Consider the following 21,794-nt stretch of genomic DNA (forward strand, 5'->3'; position numbering starts at 1 on the left):
TTCCTGTATTCATATTGAAAAAAAAGTCAGAATACATTCAATTCCTAACTCATTCAGTTGCATTTGAAAGATAGAGCCACTTATTCTCACCATGCTACATGTCCTGCAACATCTTAAAATGTAACCTTCTCATCTTCCATTCTCTAACGTGTGTGGGGGGGAACTTAACCTTTTTCCACCTAATTAACTCCGAATGATCTTAGCCAGCAAAAATATTCTCTTAACCTGCTAGTTAACCTTAGAGCAAAATAAAGAGAAAAGAAACAAATCCACCTTTATGCAAAACAAGAAATTAATTCCTTTATGGCTAGGAAAAATGTAAATAAAAAACCATGAGTAATCTATTATGTTTCATTACGACATTTCTCTCAGCTTCTACATACAATAAACTAACATTTCAAGGCACATAAATACAACATCCCTTCAAAAGTTTAGTGATTTTAATTATGTAATTTTTAAAGACACATCTAAACATTACCAGTGTTACAGAATTCATACATTTTAGATTATTCACTTCAATGCAAATTTAAGTATTTCTTTCTTAGTACATAACAAAGCAGACAGAAGAGTAAATTCTCTTGAATATATCAGGTTTTATCATTTGGTTTTCTTTTAGCTTTTCTTTTTTAAATTACCAAGCCATCTGAAAGATTCAGCTGCTTCCCTTCTTTTCTTCTCCTTTTCCCCTGCCTCCACCTCCTCAAGAAGACATGCTTATAGTTTTGGAATTTCTGTATCACAGGCAATTCAACTTCTAACAGATGCACTATGTAGACACAACCATAAGGAATTGCTAAGAAATAATTTTTTTAAAAAGCTTCATTAATAATCCCTGTATATACTTAAATATAAAGTGTACTTCAGTGCACAGTTGACAGCATTTCTTCAGTTATTTATTGTGATTAGAACTGCTTAATAGTTCTGTGATTAACTATCTCCCTTACCCAGCACCATCTAAAAAAGCCTTTAGATTTTTCACAATTAAACATATTTAAAGAATTTTCAGTGAGTTACTTTTACAGAAAATATTACACTTTAAGACATTGCATTTGTATGAAACATTTTTACCATAAACCCATATATACAAATTTTCTCCTGAAGCCCTTACCCAAGGGCCTAGGCCCTTTTTAATTCAGTAATTTTTAGAAATAAATTCTATTACATAAAGGTTTCACAGTTCTCAAAGACAATTCCAGTTTATATATAGTCACAATAACTTTTAGCATAATTTCTTAGGAACAAACATGCCCTTTTGAAAAAGCACTTATAATATTAAATACAACCTAAGAAACACATGTGTTTAGTTTTTCCTCTCTCTACCTTCTACTTCCCAAAAAGCAGCAAATTTAAATTATAACATGATTTTCCATTAGTCAGAACCCTGTAATATCATAGTGCAGTGTTTGGAAAAGTCAGTTCCATTAGAGTATGTACATACTGTTTGTCTTTGTAATGCACCATAAACATCACCGTATCTATTCATCCTTAATGGAGACCATATCCTTGGGTTTAGTAAGGCTCTTCACTTCATCCAGTAGTCTTTTAGGTGTCAAAATATGAGTAGAACCTGACAAAAGAATATAAGTATTAACTGTGTCAGTCAAATTCTGACTGTCAGACATTCCCTCTTTAAAACATCAGTGACATGCTGGCATGTTTTTACTGTACCTGCAAAACTGACAAGTACAGCAGTTCAAAGCGTGTTCATATAAAACACCATCCTATAAATGGAAGTGTTAGCATTAGGTAGGAAATGTCCCTCTCCCACACACACATCCAGATCAGGACTCGTACTTGGAATAAAAGTTTCAAGTCCTGCTCTGCTCTGTGGCTTGAACCTGGGCCACTTATGCTGTGTACAGCTGTCCCAGCCTGCAAGAAATCTGCCCAGTGAATCACAGGCTTTATCCTAGAATCAACAAACTACCCAGATTAAAGGTCATCACAAACAGTAGTTTTCCACAGAAATATCAGTTACCAAAAATTGGCTTTTACTGACTAACATTTCTGTGAAAAATTTACAGCAAATTCCAAGTCTTGAGCAGCAAAGAAAATCCTTAGTATTCTTCAGGAGTGCACAACTCTCTTATTCTCATAGAGAGTAATTATAATTTCTGCCATGAAGGGTCACCCTACAGTTCTAAAGGCAATGCTTAACTGTTGAAGATTATAGCTGTCTGGAAATTTTGGTTTTAGCAGTGTCACTCTGAGTGGGCTAGTATTCCTTGAGTTCTGAATCACAAATGCAGCACAATTTTAATCCTGCGGTAAGCCACATGGAAATCTGGCAAATTTCATCTTCCCTCAAAAACTGGGATTACAAACAAAACTACAGGAATCATCTCTAAACAAAAAAGGAAGATGGTGCTGTGGTTAGTGCTAGATACCACAGTGAAAGAGTGACCACTAACCATGGTTTTGTAAACAAGTCTCAGATGAAGAAACAGTCTGGTTAATCTACATTTCTGTTATCCTGGTCTTTCTATTGCAACTAGAACCAGCATTAGACCTACCTCAACCACCATCAATGAAACCAGCAAAGAAAAAATTAACCAGAAAAACCAACCACACACACAAACACACCTACAACACCCCTGACTATTTAGAGGTAACAGACTCTAGATCTCAGAATGAGGCTTGTCATTGTTTTAGGAAACAATTTATTTAAAATCATGGTAGATAAATTCAAGCCTTTCCAAAACTCAAGATCAAATTTAACTGCCAGACAGACATTTCAAGCAATTTAAAATGCTTTAGATGACCCTGCACCCAAATATCAGCTGCCCCTGCAGATGGATACAGGTCTCTGGTAAGGTTCTGTATTTAGAGCTCTGTTTTCATGTATCTTACTACTTCCAAAAGCAACAGGAGTAGCAAGTGGCACTAAAGGCAAAGCACAGGCAGGTGCAAAAGTTGTGAGGAAGCTGTAATGCAAGGAAATAGAGGTATGTTTCAATCCTTTAGGCTATACTTCAACATATTTCTCTGACATAATTCATGATGTTTCTTCTGTAGAGCATAATTACTTTTTTGTCCTTAACACCCTGTTGCAAAAAAAAACCCTCTAAACACCAAGCAGTGTGATCAAAATGAAAAGATGCTTCTAAGTGCATAGTTTTAAGCAATACACTGGCTATAATATTAGTGTACTGAACCAACATCGGGCATGTATGAAAAACAATCCTAATGATGATCCTTACAATTTCCAGAAGCACATGTAGTACAGTGCACACACCACCCTTCTCCCAAGGCAAGCTTACCAATAACAACTTCACAGGACTTGTAGGCTTCAGAAACCTCATAAGCACAGCGCATCTCAGAATATGTGACTCCCCCAATCACAAATATAATCAGCCTTGCACTGCTCTTCCGCTCCTCTCTGGAACTACCCTTAGGTTTCTGGCGTGCACTGCAAAAGATTTCAGAAGATGACATTTATCCAGCTTTACTGATTCATTTTTGGTTGAAATTATATATACTTAACAGGCAGGTAATTCCTGTCATGCAGTTCATGGTTTGATTGTAATTTCAGCAAAAGTGGTTAGATAAATTGATAATTTATCAATTATCAAAAGGGAGGTACTCCAAGTAAAGGTGTATACGACTAAGAAGAATTATTAAAATAACAACCAAGTTCAGTATGTTTTAGATTAAATAAAAATATAGGCTTGAGATTTTAGCATTACCTTATATACATTATTTTACCATTTAGTAAGCACACTTCCATAACTCTTTAGAATGTATATGACAAAAATACTGAGAAAGGGGTAAACTATTTTTCAGGAAATAAAATTATCTACCTTACTGCTCCTGAACCATTCCAGGTGGGAGGACACCGGGAAGAATAAGGCCAGTCTTTTGAATCTAGTTTGTTTTCTATAGCATCCTGAAGGGCAAAATAAAGACACACTTTAGCCTTGTAGATCTAAAACCCACCAAGTTTCAGCTTTCAGTAAGGATGCCTAGCTGGAATTTAATGCCAAGACATGCGGCTTAGAATAACCAATTGCAAGTTGCATCTCATGAACAACAGTCCTATGCAACAAAGTGCTAGACCACATAATGCTAAAATGTATTCTAAGTCTTTTGTGTATCACAAGGAATTGGGAGAACATGTGCTTTTTTATAAACACAATATTGATTTAACTGTTCAGATTTCACAAGCAGCTTTTCATCTGTAACAACCCTACAGCATTTAATTTCTCTACAGCAGCGTATGAGAGAAGTCAGGGTCCACTAAAAATACAAATGAGCATGTGAAAGCCACCAAAATCTATGAATTACAGCACTGGGTCAGATTACAGGTCCAGTGAACTCACTACCTGGTCTGACATCAGTCACTAATTGATGCTTAGGAAGAGGTTTAAGAATAAAGGAACTACATTTCCGGCAAGAAACATCTTCCAGTCTCTACCACATTACAGTTTGGATTTGAATTGTAGTTTAAAAATCCACTGGAGGAAAAAAAAAAAACCCAAAGCAAATCTTTAAATTACACTAAACACTGCCAATCACAGGACAAGCTGTTCTAAAAGACTTCTTGCTTTCGCTTTCATTTGCTTCACCTTTAAAATGACCTCTAATAAAGAGCATTACTAACACACAGCAGTCTAATGTTCTGTATTACTGACAGACTAAAAAAAGATCACTTTTTCACCAGATGTATTTGACAACTCATAATAGTATGGAGTGGTTGTAACTGCTCACTCAAGTAAATTTCTGCACTTGACCCATGAATTAATTAGTTGGTCAAATTTACCTCCATAACATCTTTGATAACAGGTGTCCACCTAGAAAGTTGAAAGGTTTCTTCTGAAGAACGGTCCCTTCTTGGGTATTTATGCTGCTGAACAGCAAACTGAAAAGATTTTCAAAACATGGTTGCATTATATCATGTATTTGGACTTTTAAAAATTATTCACAGTCAGTAGTGGAAGGAGGGGGCATCAGTAGGAAAATTTTAAGAAATAATAACAATGACAAAGAACAACAATTAATACCTACAGAATTCAGTGTACACTAGAAATACTAACTTCAGAGACAAGGAACTGAGTAAGTTGGCACTTTCCAAAACCAGCTAGGTCAAGTCACCATCTGATGATTGTAGAGGGAACATTACAGGTACCTTAGTTTAAACAATTAACATGAATAATTTTCAAAGGATTTAGCACTTAAGAATTCCTAGTAATTGCCTGTTTCCAAAAACAGACCTGGATAATACTACTAGGAGTTGCTGAAAGAGCTGTAGACAAGTGCTTGGGTGGTAGGAACTTAGAAAATAAATAAATACATTCTTACTGAAGAGATAACAGGAACATCAAGGTACTTCCAATTTCTTATCATATCACTATCACTTTCTATGTGCACATTCTGGATCAGCTTCTCCAAGTTCTCCTGGGTAGTTCCTTCAATATATGGAAAACAGACAACTTGATTACCAAAAGACTGTAAGACCAATTTTGTCTCACACTTCCTGGGCTGTTATTTAGTCCAAGATTTTTTTGTTTGCTTCGCTGTTTAACATAATATTATATTTTAGATAAAATTTTGTTTAATGGTTCATTTTTGAGACCAAAACTCAATATTGCTGCAGATTCCTCATATCAGCATTCTGCTAATTTCCTCCTCTTCTACTACAAATTCTTCCCCACTGACTTAAAATGTGAAAACAAGAAAATAAACTATTGTACACATCCAAGAACAGCAATGATGATCAAACAGAGTATAAATCTGCACTTGAATTACATCTCTTAACTCCTTATCAGTAATATCTTTGCTACCAATTTGAGTGTAGCTACGGAGGATGGACAAGATTACTTTCAAACCTGGCCATCAACTCCAATATTAACTTATATTAACTAAAAATATCTATCCTAAAACTTGAGTTCAAGTTAATAGTATTGAGGAAAAAAATAGGACAAGTTATCATACCATTTGTGCTAAAGATATATAGCAGAATAGCTCTGATTTTGTCATAACTCTCGTGACTTTTGTTGAGCAGAACTGGAAGGAGGACCCTCATGGAGTCTTTCACTTTTTGACCTTCTGCATCAGTTCCAAGAGCCAAGTCCTAAATTAATAAAAAATAAAAAGCCCACACACAATGGTTTTAGAGAGTAGTCGTTAAAAAAGCAACATTGTTTTGTGTGTTTTGAAATGCATTTTTATGAAACCATAGATTTCAGCAAACAATCAAGCCGCATCAATTTAAAGTCAGTATGACACATCTGACATTTATTTCAATAGCTGCAGCATTATAATAATTCTGCATAACACTCAAACATTTAAAACTGCTTGATATCTATAATTCTCAGAAACGTAATTTACAGTTTTTTACTTGAGATTAATAGTAAAATGTAATGCCTCACCCTAACAGGTGCTTTTCCCAGACATTTTAAAAAGGCTTCCACCTGCAGAAAATACTACAGAAACTTCACAGGAGTTTTGAACAAAGAAAACAAAGACAATCTTTATACAAATCAGCCAGATTTCAAGAAAAAAAAAACCCAAACTCTAAGAATACCTCCATTATTGGGAGATTAAGAGCCTTGTACATCTCATTTAGTATTAATACTAGTACCTCAAAAACTGACGGCAAAAAAAAAAAAAGGTATGAGATTTTTGTCACTTAGAGCAAGCCTCTATTCCTGCAAACAAAAAATCTGTATCTGCAATAGTTGCTGCTTGGGTTTTGGTTTTTTTAAACATACCTGTTCAGTTTTACAGAGCCTTTCTATGTTAGATTTGAACTTGCTCATGCAATCTTCTGCTATGTTAAGATGAACAACTTGCTATAAGACAGAAAGAAAGGAAAAACAAAAAGAAAATCACAAGCTGCCATAACTTTACTGTCTTTTTTTAATATACCAATCATTTTTACTGGTTATAAGAGTCAATCCTTCAACTATCCTTCAGAACCATCAAGCATTTTCCACGTTTTACCCTTCACTTAGAGACCAGCCCCAGTAATACCTTTTAAAATGTTAAATAGTAATGCTATCCTCAAAAGACACAAAATCCTCAAAGCACACAAATAATGATTTTTTTACTTAGTAAAATGAAACACCTGGAAACAAGTTTTCTTCTCCAAATTTTACAGTAGGTGAACCTACTGGAGAACAGCTATATAGCACACTCAATAGGAAAACAACAGAATAAAGCTCAATTTCAATAATACAGAAAGTTAAAGTGCACAGAATTATTTATTGTGATGTTGTAATTACAAAAGACCCCTTACCTTACTGATCTCTTTACGATACTGTGGCATCCTTTTCATCAACTGGGACAGAGCAGAGAGCGATAACTGTGAAGAAATGATACAAGTTGAAAATTTGGCCCTCCCAATATTTGACATGCTTATTTCCCTTCTTGTTGCAGCCTTGCTTCCCCCACAACCCTCAAAAATTCCAGTTGAGAAAAGCCTCCATCTCTGTAGAAGGTCAATGAATTAAATGGATTTCTTCAGCTGAAAATAACTGAATTACCAGGAAAGACTGCAATACTTTAACTTAAACAACTTACTTTTCCTTCTGCTTCTTTTTTTTTTGATGAAATCTCTTTCAAAAGTTTTGGTATTTCTCTGAAAAAAAAAAAAGAAAAATTATTGAATGCAACAGCACAGAAGTTCTTAAATCTTTTCTTAAAATCTTAAAGGAACTGTACAACAAGAACTTCTGAATGAAAGTAAAAACTTCAAATACAGGTCTCCTTCAGGGAAGAGAGCAATTTTTCACAAAAAAAATAGAAGTTAAACTTATGATATCTGCATAATGTCATTTGATGTAACAGCTTGCTAGTACTTTACACGAAATAATCCCTTCAGATGCAAAAGATTTGAAAATACTTCTCAGGAAACTACTTTATTTCCATTTTCCTCAAGAACTGTAAGTAACATTAGCATAACTGTATACCTTGATACATAACGTATTTTGGAAGCACAGTTTCTTGCTGGCATCCATTAATTAACTGAATGAAGTCTATATTACAAACCATCTTCACTACTACCTGTACTCCTACCAAACAGCTCAAATACCTTCCCTCTCAAAGAAACCAAGTAGTTGGGTTTGTTATTCATTCACATACTCTATCACATCTGCAATGTGCTTGTGCCGCATCTTCACCCAGAGGTCATCATCTTCCTCCAAAATTGCCTCCTTTTCCTTCCCAGCAGATCCTTCTGTTTTGTACCTTCCAAGAGAAAATTCAGACAGTAATTTGGTTTTTGGGTTTCCCCTGATTCTCATTACTTATGACAGTATTATTTGTTACAGTTTAATCAACACGAATGGTAACAGCAGTAACACACAAAGGTTTTAATTTACAAGCCAAGCTATTGCCTGACAAAAAATATAATTAACAGAAGGATTTTACAGATTACATCTCTGAACAAAGAAGAAGCAGATGAATTTTAGAACAGTTCTTTGGGGTAATAGTTTCTGGATATCCTTTTAAACCAACAGTAACTAGAGATTTAATCACACATTCACATGCACCTCCATTTCTCTTCAGTTTTCAATGTCAACTTCCCTCTGGTTTCAAACGCAAACTACACAAACAACACACTGCAACTGCAAAGTACACCTTTCCATGTGTACCATAAGACATTTCATAACTGAAGGAAAATGAAGTCTCATTCACCAACAAAATAGATTAAGCGTGACAAATTGCTTCACATATAAAAAGGAACATGCTTCACACCATTACAGAGCAGTTATTACTTGACTATAAACAAAGCTCACAATAAACCTACAAAGCAAGACAGCAATCAGATTACACAATATTTTGACATTTACAGAAACTCACACAGTTGCCAGAAAGCAGAATGGGGAAAAAAAAAAAAAAAATCACAGGATTAATTGTGAAATTCAGATCATGGCTACCTATAAAACATACTCTGCTACATCTTCATACCTGGTGAGTTTGAGATTCATAGAACTCTACACTTTCTATTAAAACATTCACTCAGTGCTTCCAAAGACAGGCGTTTCTGTTTGCTTGACCAAACAACGAGGCCATCAGGTCTCATTTGCTGTAGAGGGTCATCGGAAAGCTAAGTCCTACCAAAATCCTTGTCGTCAGAACAATCTGACAGCAAAGTACGTAACTTATGCAAATCATTGTCACACTGTTCCAAACAGTGCTTGTGAACTGAACATGACTTACTTAAATGTGCACTTAGAATAGAAACATGTACATTTTAACAACTACACAAATTAAATGACTGGAGCTATAAAATTGAGCATTGCTGAGAAATAACCAAGAGTTTTCTCAATATGCAATTACTGGTCTAATTTGTCTTATGTCAAAAAGGTTGAGAATATGACAGAAAATCTACAGAATCTCACTGTGCACTATGACAAAGTTCTTGGTTTTTAAAAAAAAAATGCAATTTGTTAGACCCAAGACTTAACAAAAATGATAGTTAGATCCTACCTGATCTCAACTAAGTGAGGAAGTTAAAAAAACGAAGTTACAAATCCAAGAGGAAAGAGTCGTAAGTGAAGCAACCATTATGTAATACAAGGAGCTAATACTGTCATGGTGCAATTATGCTAAACAACTCCAGAGATTTTATAATCAAGAGTAAAGGGTTTAGGTTTGTTTTCTTTTTAAAAGTACTTGCTTGTAAGTATCGTTTTCAATTGGTAGCAGGTCATACGCCATTGCCTGGAACGTGAGCTCATGAAGTACAGTTGATACTGGATCAAAGGCACGATCAATTATTATTAGTTGGGAGTGGGTTTTAGCCTAAAAAGCCATCAAACAAACATGAAGAAGTTAAGACATACAATACAAAGTTAATGCATGCTAAATCTATTTACATTAAGGTTAGAGTACTGCAGATATGTTTTAAAAAATAACTGAAAAAAACCTGAGGTATGGTCCAAGTGTTTATCAACATTATTAGCAACAAACATTTAAATTACATACAATGGGTTTAAATATTAATTTTAAAGTAATGTTCTCAGCAACCTGAATTTTGTTCATCTAATGAACAAAAAGTGTAAAGGAAAAAAAAAAAAGGCCACCCACTGACTTTTCATAGATAACTGTGTTGTTCATATTTCAGAGTCCATTATCTATACAGTGCTGCAACACAGGAAAAAAAAATCTCCAAACATTCAACTGAAGTTTCATTTTGGGATTTAATAAAGTGGCAGTAGCAGCAGGTACATTTATTTCTGTAGCAGAGTGGAAAGTCACCAAGTCAGAATGATTTAGCCTATACTTTTGTGTTAAAGCAGCTGCCCTAATCAGCCCTGATCTGTAGGGACAGATCAAAACCATTATTTGCATCAACAGCTGTATCTTTGTGGACAATAAATCCCTTCAGGAGAGCCATTTTAATTCTGCAGGGAAGTCCCCTCTACACATGGCCTTATGGAAGGTGATATTAAAACAAAATTTACCCACTTGTCTTCAGGTTTGTATCATCCCCTATATCATCACAGGGCTAATTTTTCAAGTAAAATCAGTTTTTAGCTTACATACAGATTTACTGTATCAGCTACTACCTCTGAGTTGCTATCATACACAAAAACAACTAAATGGCAATTAGTTGCCTTCATAATTAAATAAAATCTAGGTTTGTAGAACCTATTGTCAAAGTCTATTTTGAACATGATTCTTTTTCCCCAGACTTATAAAAAAAGAACCAAACATTTTAGTTCACTTTCTACCTTTATTTGGCTTTTCTCATCTGTTCTGTAGTAGTTTTCAAGATTTTTTTCAACAAGTTGTGCAAGTTTGCTGGCTCTATCAGATGGTCCACTGGGAAAAAAGGAAGCATGCAAAAAGAACTTAAATTTCTTCATCAGTACACTAAGATGCTACCTTTAAGACAGAAAGAACTCCCTAGATTGATCCTCTGGTTTCACGAGCAGTTTCTGAACTCCATTCTAAGTCTTTCCAATATATTTGCACTTTTACATTACTATTCCACTCTTTGAATGCTTCAGGTATTTCACACAGCAGAAACAGCTTCAGCCAAAAGACTGACATGAGCTGGCATATGGCCCAGCACCTAAAAGTCTCACTCAGAGGCAGGAAACAAGAAAGAAGAAAGAAAAAGAGAAAGAAAAGAAAAAGAAACAGTCAAGCAGTTATTTCTTTGTTACCTTTGCAGAGAATAAGGCACCACTTCACATTACACCACAAAACAAAGTTCTTGAACACAATTTCAGATGTGTACTTTGAGATCTAAGATACTAATCTGTACTCCCTTTCAAAGCTCAAAGGAGGCATTCATCTCAATATCTCTACTACAAGAAATCCTGATCCTATCTGCCACAGCAATTTATGAATTCCTTGGCACCAAGTGGAGCTGAAAATCTACAAACAGCAGCAGTTCTCTTACAGGATTATGCATCTGGTACACAGGAATGCAGCATAACAGAGTGTCATCCTACTGACCAAACATGAAACAAGTCATTTGGAACAAAATGGGGTCTAGCAAGTACTCTTCTACAAATGTACATAGCTAAATAACTCACTGTTTTACCTACACTTGACAAATTCCTATCATTCCGTATTTCAGAGTTGCGGATTAAAAACAATTAATCCACAATTACAAAAATAAAACAAAAAACCAACAAACCAAATTATGCTGCAGCCTCAAGCTATGACCAAACAATGGCATAAGCACTAGAAGTGAAAGTAATTACACTGTAAAATACTGATTTTATATCATATTCCTTTATATACCTTTTATATCGTACTCCTGGATTCTCATCTAGTGTGGCACATAAGGTAACAATTTGTTCAGCCATTACTTGCATTACAGCATCTTTATCCTTTGTCTTTTCCAGAGTGGGACTGTAACAGCGGTAGAATGCATCTGGGACATTGAGAATAAATACCTAGGTAGAGCACAAACAAGGAAAACAGGGCCTAAATTGCACATATCTAAAATATCTGGTAAAAAATTTGCTAATAATTTAAAACTAAATGCTGTAAGAGAAAGTCACACATAATACCACTAAAAAAAAATTAATCCCACACTTCATTCCTCCTTCCCTGCCCTGTTGAGCTCATCAGCTTCTTGTTCTCACACTCTTTTTCCCTATTACTCTCATCTCTTATGTAAACTACTATATTTTTCAAATTTCTTACTGCCTGTTCAGATGGAAGGAAGGAAAAAAGATCAGGAAGAACTAAATCCTCTCCAGTGTCTTGTACAAAGCCACACAATGCAATATCAGAATAACTATAGAACGTATCGAGGTTAAATTTAAATTAAAATTTTATGTATTGTATCTGCTTATTAGATGAGGACTTTACCTTCAATAATTGAAATTTTTTAAGTGCATTAAACCTTGATAAAAGAAGCTTAGTACTACAGAGAAAAAAAAAGTTTTTTCAACAGTTTGGTAAATGGAATGCAAACACAGAAACAACCCCATTGTCAGTAGATGGATTTTCTCCAGCTTCAGATGGACTCTGTAACTACAGAGCCAAAGAAGAACATCCATCCAGATAAAGATGTTTGCTTCATTCGAGTATATAATCACCTGGACTTCGCCCAGAGCTCACTCTGATTATTCACCCTTAGCACCCCAGAAAGCAGGTAAACCAGTTAACACTGCTCCTTTGCTAGGGATTTAAAATGTTCTCACAATCTAAAATATCTAGAATACAAAACTACACCAAAAACAACAAGAGTGTTGTCAACTGGAGTGCTGCTTATTTTCAACATCAGAAAACTAGTTACAATTTCTACTCTGACAGTGAGACCTCTGGAGAACCACAACCACAAAATTTTCATAGGCCTTATTTGGTAGAGTATTTCTGAAGAGCAGCCTTGGTAGAGTTGCTCAAAACAGTTTGAAACAAAACTTGGGAGCATCAACCTCACTGGAAAGCAAACAAACAAGCCACCACGCTCATTATTCTCTGATGGCTTCTCAACCTAAAAAATAAAAACCCTTTTATAATAAAAAGGTATCTGTCTTCAAACCAGGAAACTGCATCACAGTGACACATAACCAGCAGCAACCTCTCCTATATTCACCTGCCACTTGGTATATTAAGAGCTGTGACCCCCTTGCTCATAATGTTTGATGTGGGAAACATTCATGGTTAGTTGTACAACTCTCAGTACTGGACAGGGTTTGGAGACTTCACTGCATCAGTATCAGTGTGCATTTCAGCCTTCTGTGTCTGATCAAGAGCATCAGCAACAAATTATTTGTCAACACAGCACCCACTGTGCAGCTGCACATTGAAACCACTCATTAGTTTCCATTAGTCTCAAATTTTTAATTGAGAAAACAGGGATTTCCATGTTCTCCTCTCACTGAAAATTCTGTCAGGTTGTGGGAGTTTTTATTTCCTGGTTTTTGTAATGCTTTCATTTTGTTCCCCTCCCCTGCAGTTCTCTTAATCCATTTGGTTGTTCTTTCCTGATTTGCACCAAGTAGTTGGTCCTACTTACTCCTATTCCTATGCACCAACCTACCTTGTCTGCCAAAATAATAAGCAGTAACATAAACTCTACTGTTTACTGAAGACAAACCAGAATACTTGCCTTTTCTTAGGGAACAGATTCCTTCTTTAACCTCCCTACTCAACTGACACTAAGTCTGGCAAACAGATCATGTGCAGAGTAAACCTTTCAGTATGAGAGCATTTGTTTTATCTGAAAAGCACAAACAAGCACTGGAAATGTGCCAAAATGGTAAAACATCTCACATACAGTTTGTCAGTCAAAAGCTACATTCTATTTCATTGTTTTCTAGAAGGTCAGAAACACTTGAAAATAATCCTCCAGACTGTTTTTTGCTGTTAAGATTAAGATTAACTCACCTGAGACTCGTAAGGGAAGAAGGAAATATTGATCTCCTTGCATTTCTTTATTGATTTTGCACATGAAGATTTAATTTTATTGAAGAGGCTGTCAGGACAAACTAGGGGGAAAAAAAAAAAGACTAAGTATAAATAATTTGTGCATATTCCAGCTGTCAACTCACTTATGAGTTTACAGTATTCAGAACAGACAATTCTAAATTGAGAACCAATTAACTGTAAAACACAAAAAAAAGTTGCCTACTCTTCCTAAAGTGAGAGAGAACATATAATCAATATTTTGTGTTGTTCAAAAAACACCACTGGTCAATTTTTACTAGCTTTGTGCAAGCGAAGTTGTAGAACACTCAGTAACAGTCTGCAGCTGTGAAGGATGCTGATTTTATCAAAGCAAAACTTTCTGCTATTTATTCTCATATAAGAGAGAAAAAACCCTTCCCAAGCTACAAAAAAAGTTAAATGGAGAAATAATGTGCACATATCTAACAGCAAAACACGGAAATACAGAATTGAATATAGGTCTCAAATGTGTTCCACTACGCTTCCAGGCTACACTGGATCCCAGTCTAGAAACTGAATTTAAGGAATATGTGGACAAAACGAATACTACACAGATTTGGAAGTGACAGAGCTATTTCTCTAACTCAAGAACTATTCATCTCAACAGGAAAAGTTTTGGCAAGTATTCAAACTGAAAGCTTGCCACTTGCAACCAAGGAACACAGAGCAAGATAGTATTTTTCCAGAACAGTAATTGCTGCTTCAGTGTGAAATGAACCAAGAAACCAAGAGCTTTGGATAGTAATTTGATAACTGCTTTGAGAACATACAGTAGCAGATATGCACCATGCACAGACATCCACAAAGACAGTCACAACTCAGGCCCTGCCTTCAGCAGCACGCTTGGGTTTTTTGTTTTCCCTTCATTACAGACCGTTTTAGTCACACTGACTGACTGCAGGGAACATGCAGTCATAATAATCCCATTCACACTCATTGCCTCTGCTGTGCATGCAAGGGCTAAGTGGGCCCCTTCTTCCAGGCAAAGGGAAAAAGCTGGCTCACAAGTTTGAAGAACTACCTGAAAGAACCAATTACTAACACTGCTCTTGCACAAAGCTCTCATGCATATTTATTTTGTTTATGTGGAAATACGTAGTTTTACTTGAATTGTGTTCCTCCACACTCTCCAACACAGGTGAAGACTGGAATACTAAAAAATAAAACTACATATCCTAAGTTAAAAGCTGAGGAGCAGAATAATCAAGACTGGTAATTGTGAAAGAAATTACTACTGCAACACAGCATGGTGACCACAACCTGGCAGCCCAAATATATGGTTAATGACTTGAGTCTCAAATCTTCTCACAATAAACAGGACCTCAACTTTTCAGGTACTCAATTATAAGAAAGAAGTGAGAAGCTTACTTATTTATCTATATAAAGTTATCGAACTACAACACAAAAGCTTACTTACAGTCAGTGAAATACACATATGCTGCTTTGTATCTGCTGCATGATTTAGTGATGAAGTCATCAATAAGTCCATCTACAGACTTATGGTGATAGAAAAAATAAGGAAAAAAACCATCATGACAGTGTTTTACCTTTGTTCACATATCAGATAAAGTTTCTCCCACCCTATTACCAAGTCCCACTTAGGAATACTGAAGTTCAACATACAAGAAAACACTTAAGCTTGAGATTTTTAATTCCACAGCAAGAATAACAAACAGTTATGGATGGTCAGTCATGCACCAAGATCACTTTAGGAAGCACCCAAATCAGGGTACTTGCAAAATTTCCCACCTATAACAGTGTTGAGATTTATTCTCTCAAGAATTTTTAGGAAGTAGTAGAAATCTTATTAGAGCCGTTACTTTGGATTCTGTTTTTCAATTTATTGCATCATTATGTGATACAACATCTCTTTCAGTGAGGTTACAATAGCTAAGCCATGAAACAGTGCCTCCATTGACCACAAGGTACTTGTTTGTAACATACTCTGGTAGCACAGCATTTTCTTTTTGTTGTGGGAAATGAAGCATCACACGGGGAAGTATTACAGAAAATGCAAAAGTTAAGTACTGCATAGCTGTACACAGTAAATAAGCGTGTTAAAATATGATTGTTTTTTCAGTCTGAAAAATCTTGTGACACTTCCTTTAAAATACTAACCTTTTTTGTGGGAGTTATTAAATATATTGCTTTCATGTGTGGGACAGGCTCACGGTTTTTATATACATTCTCCACCACTATAAAGCAAAAAATATTACATTTTTATAATTAAGAGCATTATGCATCTTTAAGGAAGGCAGTAGAGAGTTAATAAAGTAACAGCAATCAAGTTGTCCACAATATTAGAGGCAGGGACATACCTTCTGCCAAGAAAGCCCTGATTTTTTTCCTTGGTTATTTTAAATGCATCACGTTACCACATGACTTCTTCAACTCTCAGCCTAGTGACAACTAAAGTTGTAGGACTAAATTTTTCCTGGGTATTCTACACAAGCAGAGTTTCAACCTCACACAGAGGGATATGGCAAGGCAAAGATGCTCACATTATGGGGGCCAGTACAAACTGTCTTGCAAGAGAACTGCCTTGGCAAGATGGTTCTTTTTCCAGCACACTGAAGGAGAGGGAGAGCAAAATTATGCAGGGCATCATTTTGGACTACAGCCTCTTCTGTCCTTTGTTTGCCTATTTCCTGGGCACTTACTCTGTTTCAATATAATTGCAGGCACAAATTCGATATTTTCAGCAAATCAGCTTCACTCAATTCTTGTTTTTCTCTGTTTAACAAAGTCATTAATATATAGTGTTGCAGTACATTAGCTTGACAATGCAGAGGGATTCTTGAGGCTCAGAAATTTTGTGTGGGATGAATGAGGAAGATAAGTTATGTCAGACATCTGGATGATGAAAACTGGCTCTTTTCAGCAGTGTAATCACTAAAAATAAAAGGCTTTTCTTAATGAAGAGGATACATGCTCACTGACAGTTTCTCACAAAGGATAAGTAGTACCTCTTCTGATTTATAACACACTCCAAAAAAGGAAATTGATACAGTTTTGCTATTATACTTCCAGAATAATCATCTTATACTGAATAATTGAAATAAGAAAAGTCTTGCTACTCGTGAAAAAAAATAACCAAGTCTAAACAATGCCCTCTTACAAATGCATTTCTAAAAATCTACACCTAAAGCTAATTAAAAACTACATCACTTACATTTTGTGCATTTATTTCAATCCCAAAAACAGGTATTAGCAAACAAACACCCACTCCCCTCTCCCAAAATAAAAATCACATACAAAAAAACCCCAAAAACCCAAACCCACCACACCAACCAAACAAAAAAATCTTAAAAGCACAAAACACTGAAAACCAACCAAACCAACCCTTACAGCAATCTTTACAGAAAAAATATTTTAAAAAAGGATCTGAACTTCTAGGCAAAGAAACATTTATTTCTTCATAAAAAAAAAAAATAAATCACAATTGGGTAATTTCTGTACAAACCAGAAAGTCTACTAGTCTAATATCCCATAGCTACTTGTCTTCATCAACCAAATAAAGACATTTTTCTTGAAGGGTATCATCCATTTCACTCCTTCCCTTTTTCTTACCAAGATACTGCCACCTGTACATTAATAAGAATTACACTTACCTGTGATACCCTCTGCCAGTAGATCAGTCATTTTGCAGCAGAGTGACAGTAATTTAGTAGTGTAATCATCTAAAAGCATTATCTAAACATTTTGAAAAAACACACAAGTATTTAGGTAAGTTAATCAGCTATAGCAAACCCATGTTATTGCCTTAACTTGCTGTGGAAATTTGAAGCTGAAATCTATTTCATTACTCTATATCTTTTCGTTACCTGCATATAGCAACACTGCAGGAGAAAATTAGTCTCCAGCAGCATTAGAAGGCAGCTCCCTACATGCAGGATATCCAAAGATGAGCTTCATCTTAACTAAGTAGCTTTTCCCCCCAACTCATCCTAAAAAATACTTTGGAACTTTCACTTGGGCACAAGTCTTTTGAATTCCTGCTAATATACACAATGGCCTGCTTAAATATACCTGTACTTATTCTAAAACCGTTTTATAGCTTAAGCAGCTCAAACAGGTGAATCCACACGTACTGGAGTGCCATATAATTTATGAAAGTAATAAAGTATAAGCCTTTGAAAAGAAAAGTGGAGATAAACAAAAACAGTTCCTAATTTTTTTTAAAAACTAAAAAAAAAAATAAGAGACAACTAACCATTTGTTCTCCCTATACTAGGCTTTAGATTTCTCAAGATGTATTATATGGTGTTCAGTTACCAAACCCAAAATCCATCACTTGGATAGAAAACAATCTTAAGTGAAAATACCAGCCATTAAGTTTATTTATTTGTTCTCTACTCAGTGATACAGATTTCTTGTTCAAGCGATGACAACATTCTTACAAAAATAACAAAACTGTACCTTCCATTCTTCCTCTTTCGTGAAGTCATCAAACACTGCTGATTTTAGCTCTGTAAGAAGAAACAATTTCTCAGTTAGAGGAATCAAATTGTTACTAAAAAAAGAAAAAAATAATTCACTCATTTAGATTCATATGTTTATAGAGGCCTAAAAAGAATAATAAATATGTCCACAGAATTCTAGACCACAAACTGCCCCTGCCTGTTTCTAGGTCTGTACACAAGGTGTAATAACCAATCTTTAGCCTCGTGAAAATTTTATTAACCTCCATATTTTTGGAGAACATTCTTGCCAATTAATTAGTCCTTAGCATTACACAGAGTTCTTTTTAATAAGCTGAATGCCCAATAATCTTGTCCAAAAGCTCAAATATATTTTTTCTACAAGACTGTATTTTGTTTGCCTATAAAATAAACCAGACCATACAAATGCGTAATTCAGTTGCCTTGAACCTCATTTCTGTAATTAAAAAATTTAAGTCCATTTTTTCCCATGATAAAAAGTAACTTTATTCCAAGCTATCAGTGTACTAACACAGTGTACTTGCCCGTGTAACATTCCAACAATTTGTTTTGGACTCAACCTGCAGCTGCCTCACCCAAATAACTGACCTAGACTGCTTTAAAAGCTCTTAAAATCATCTCACTGCTCTCCAGCAAGCATTCTGAACACACCAAAAACCATCACAAGCCCAGGAATGATTAGTACTCCGTTTTTGTCCAAGTTTTCATTTTCTTCTCACAAATTTCATATCAATCACACATCCTGAGTACCTTTTCTACTTTTGTCTTCTTTGAATTAGTCTAGAAAAGCATTTTTTCTTCTACCTTTACTTCCTGATCTAGATAAGAACTATACACAAGGCCGCAGGAACTACAGACTGCTAAATCCTTATGTGAAAAAATAAACAAACAAACAAACAAACAAGAAAGCCACACCTTGGCAAAGTCAGTGACCCGTTTATAACACGCTTCCTGAAGAAAGGACTGTAAACAATTGTTACAAAAAATAAAGTTGCAGAAGTGCCAAAATTAACCTAGCTATCTGTGACTAGGCTAGAACCCATTATACAAGCCTAGAACAGAATTCCTTGTGGAAAAACTTTATTTACAGATAGACACGGAGAGCAGCTGTATATAGTTAATGTCAGGATTTTATCCACAGGAACTACTGTCTCCTAAATACAGGTGCTTCCCCTACCCCCATAATTGTGAGCTGACAACAAACTGGGTTAATTAACTCTCCCACACACTTCTGCTTCAATTCAGACTAAAACTGCACCTAACGGAAGGGACTATCACAATGGCATAAAGGGGTTTTTAACAGCACCATGACATAGCACAGGTACAACTCCCCTTGTACACACACCAGAGGTACTTCTGTACCTATTCACACATTGACACAAACTGCCACATAAACCACCAACACCACTGACATACTATTTTCAGACAAATCAATCTTAAAAAAAAGAGCACCAACATGTTTGCTGACCCATTAAGAAGCAGCAGTTTATGGCTTTCAATAAACAGAGTGCCAGACTATGCATGAAACTTAGTTCATCAATTTTCATTGTTGTTGAAATGGAAAGACAAGAGTAACTAATTATCTAACAAAGCATTCTTTTCATGAGATACCTCAACTAAACTAAAATATGTTTTATTATTTACATTGCTTTACCATCACTCTAATCTTCATTCCTCACAGTCTTGTCCACACTGACAACACCATTTTCAAAAGTCCTTACAGGCCCTGATAACACCATAATGCTTTGATCACATTCCTTCCTTGAGATGTCCAAGTCTTCTACAAAATATCTCAGGACAAAACAGTGGCTTTACAGTCAAAGGCACACATAACCTAACAGACCAAGATAGGAAAAGCAAAGCAGCAAAAGTAAGGATTTCTAAAGGTCAAGTTGTAAACAAAGGTATCTAATTCATACAAGCAGGGTATAGGTGCCAGCAATTGAGGACTGAACATCAGAGACAGTCTTTCCTCTTTCTCTATATCCTCTTCCAGTGACACAAGCAACCAGATCAGAGCTTTCAGGTGGAACCAGAGGAGGAACAGAAAGAAGACAGCAGCAAGACCTTCCCATTTCAGTGACAGTCACTAGGCTGGCTGAACAGCTCATGGAGTCACAACCTCAGTACAATTAAGCCCAGGGTGAGGTAGCTGCTAATGCTTTTTCTCACAGGTCTCACACTACCTGAAATACTATGAGCCCTTCTACTCCACCAGGGAAGGGAGCAGTTGCAATTTCCTTTTCTGTAACAAACACCAGTAGAACCTGCTCCTAAACATGGAGATAAAAATCTGCAGTTCATTTGTAAGACTACGTGGGAACACCTTCAACTTTTTCTACTGAAACCGTGAAGCCGAACACAAAGCGGGCAGTGCCGCTCCGTGACACACACCAGAGCCCCTCCTGAGGCCGGAGCGCTCTCCAAAACCGCCAGTTCGGATGCAACAGAGAAGTCCTGGAAGAGGTGGCTTCAGTTTAAGCTCTCCAAGAGCCGGCCCGGCGGGCTACAGCCGGCAGAGCTCACCCTTATCTCGGAATAAGGCGCGAGCGTCTCTATCCAGGCGCTGTCACCGCGGGCACCGCAAGGCGGGGCAGCGCCTCCCACCCCTGCGATGAGTCACCAGGTGTAGCAGCCGGGAAGAAGCCACCACCCACAGCCCCCGCCGCACACTCGGCTCCCCGCAGGACCGGCCGGGACCGACTCCGCTCGCCCTCCTCGGCTCCGACAACGGCGCGGCTCCGGCCGCGGCCCCGGACCCACCCCGGGCGGGCAGGGTACCCCCGACCCCATACGGCGAGATACGCGCGGCGGCGCCCCAGCGGCGGCGGCTTGCAGCCGGCCCGCGCACACCGAGCGGCCCCGGGGCGCTCCCGGCCCGGGGCGCGGGCAGCAGCCCCGCACTCCCTCCCGCACTCACTCACTCTGCCACACAGCGCCCTTCAGCCCCCGCACCGGCGGCGCCATCTTGCTGCCAATCCCTCCCGGCAGCACTCCCTTCCCCTCCCTCTTCAGGGACGGCGGGCGGAGCCGGGCGGCGGCGGAGGGCACTGCCTGCTCTTGGGCGGGGCGGACTCCTGCCGGCCGGGATCGGCCCCAAGGGGGCCGGGCCTCCTTCCTTTGCCACATTGGCGTCCGTAATTGCCCTTGGGGAAGCGCTAGGTAACCAGGGCTCGTCCCCTGAGGAAGGAGCCTCCTGCTGCTCACCTGTCAGCAGGTGAACCCGGGACACGGGGGCCGCTCCCGACCCCCCCGGCGGCTCCTGGGGCTGTGTGTGGAGCAGCGGAGGGAGCTGGAGACCGCAGAGCCGAGGGAGCGCCGCGAAATTTGCCGTGGTCCCGGGTCCCCTCGCGGTGAAAACCGGGGCTCCCTCATGAAAGCGGCCCCAGGGTTCCTTCTGACGTTCGTGTAAAGCCGCCAAGGAAAACACTGTCGGGTCATAGAACGATACGGTTTGTTGTCGCCTACAATCATCTGTCAGAAGTTACA

The 21,794-nt window shown here is 37.4% G+C and overlaps 1 protein-coding gene across 4 annotated transcripts; it reads right to left on the reverse strand.

The window, feature by feature from the left end:
• Positions 1–160: 160 nt before the first annotated feature.
• Positions 161–21,329, reverse strand: STXBP3 (syntaxin binding protein 3). 4 transcript variants are annotated; one of them, XM_027666070.1, is made up of 19 exons: positions 21,230–21,329; positions 18,283–18,332; positions 17,475–17,556; positions 15,982–16,058; positions 15,281–15,359; positions 13,804–13,904; positions 11,704–11,858; positions 10,680–10,770; positions 9,623–9,747; positions 8,083–8,187; positions 7,522–7,579; positions 7,238–7,303; positions 6,711–6,791; positions 5,932–6,070; positions 5,299–5,405; positions 4,760–4,858; positions 3,801–3,886; positions 3,261–3,409; positions 161–1,567 (listed from the first exon to the last, which is right to left on the reverse strand). In XM_027666070.1, exons 1-19 carry the CDS (start codon positions 21,270–21,272, stop codon positions 1,476–1,478), a joined length of 1,785 nt encoding a protein of 594 aa, XP_027521871.1. In that variant the 5' UTR covers positions 21,273–21,329; the 3' UTR covers positions 161–1,475. The 4 variants fall into 4 exon arrangements, with proteins under 4 accessions (XP_027521871.1, XP_027521873.1, XP_027521872.1 ...); XM_027666072.1 differs by having other exon boundaries at positions 21,226–21,281; XM_027666071.1 differs by lacking the exon at positions 21,230–21,329 and adding an exon at positions 19,523–19,527.
• Between the last annotated feature and the right edge of the window lie 465 nt (positions 21,330–21,794).

This window comes from Corapipo altera, unplaced genomic scaffold, assembly GCF_003945725.1.
Source record: "Corapipo altera isolate COAL_440 unplaced genomic scaffold, ASM394572v1 119, whole genome shotgun sequence".
In the NCBI taxonomy this organism is placed as follows: Eukaryota; Metazoa; Chordata; class Aves; order Passeriformes; family Pipridae; genus Corapipo; species Corapipo altera.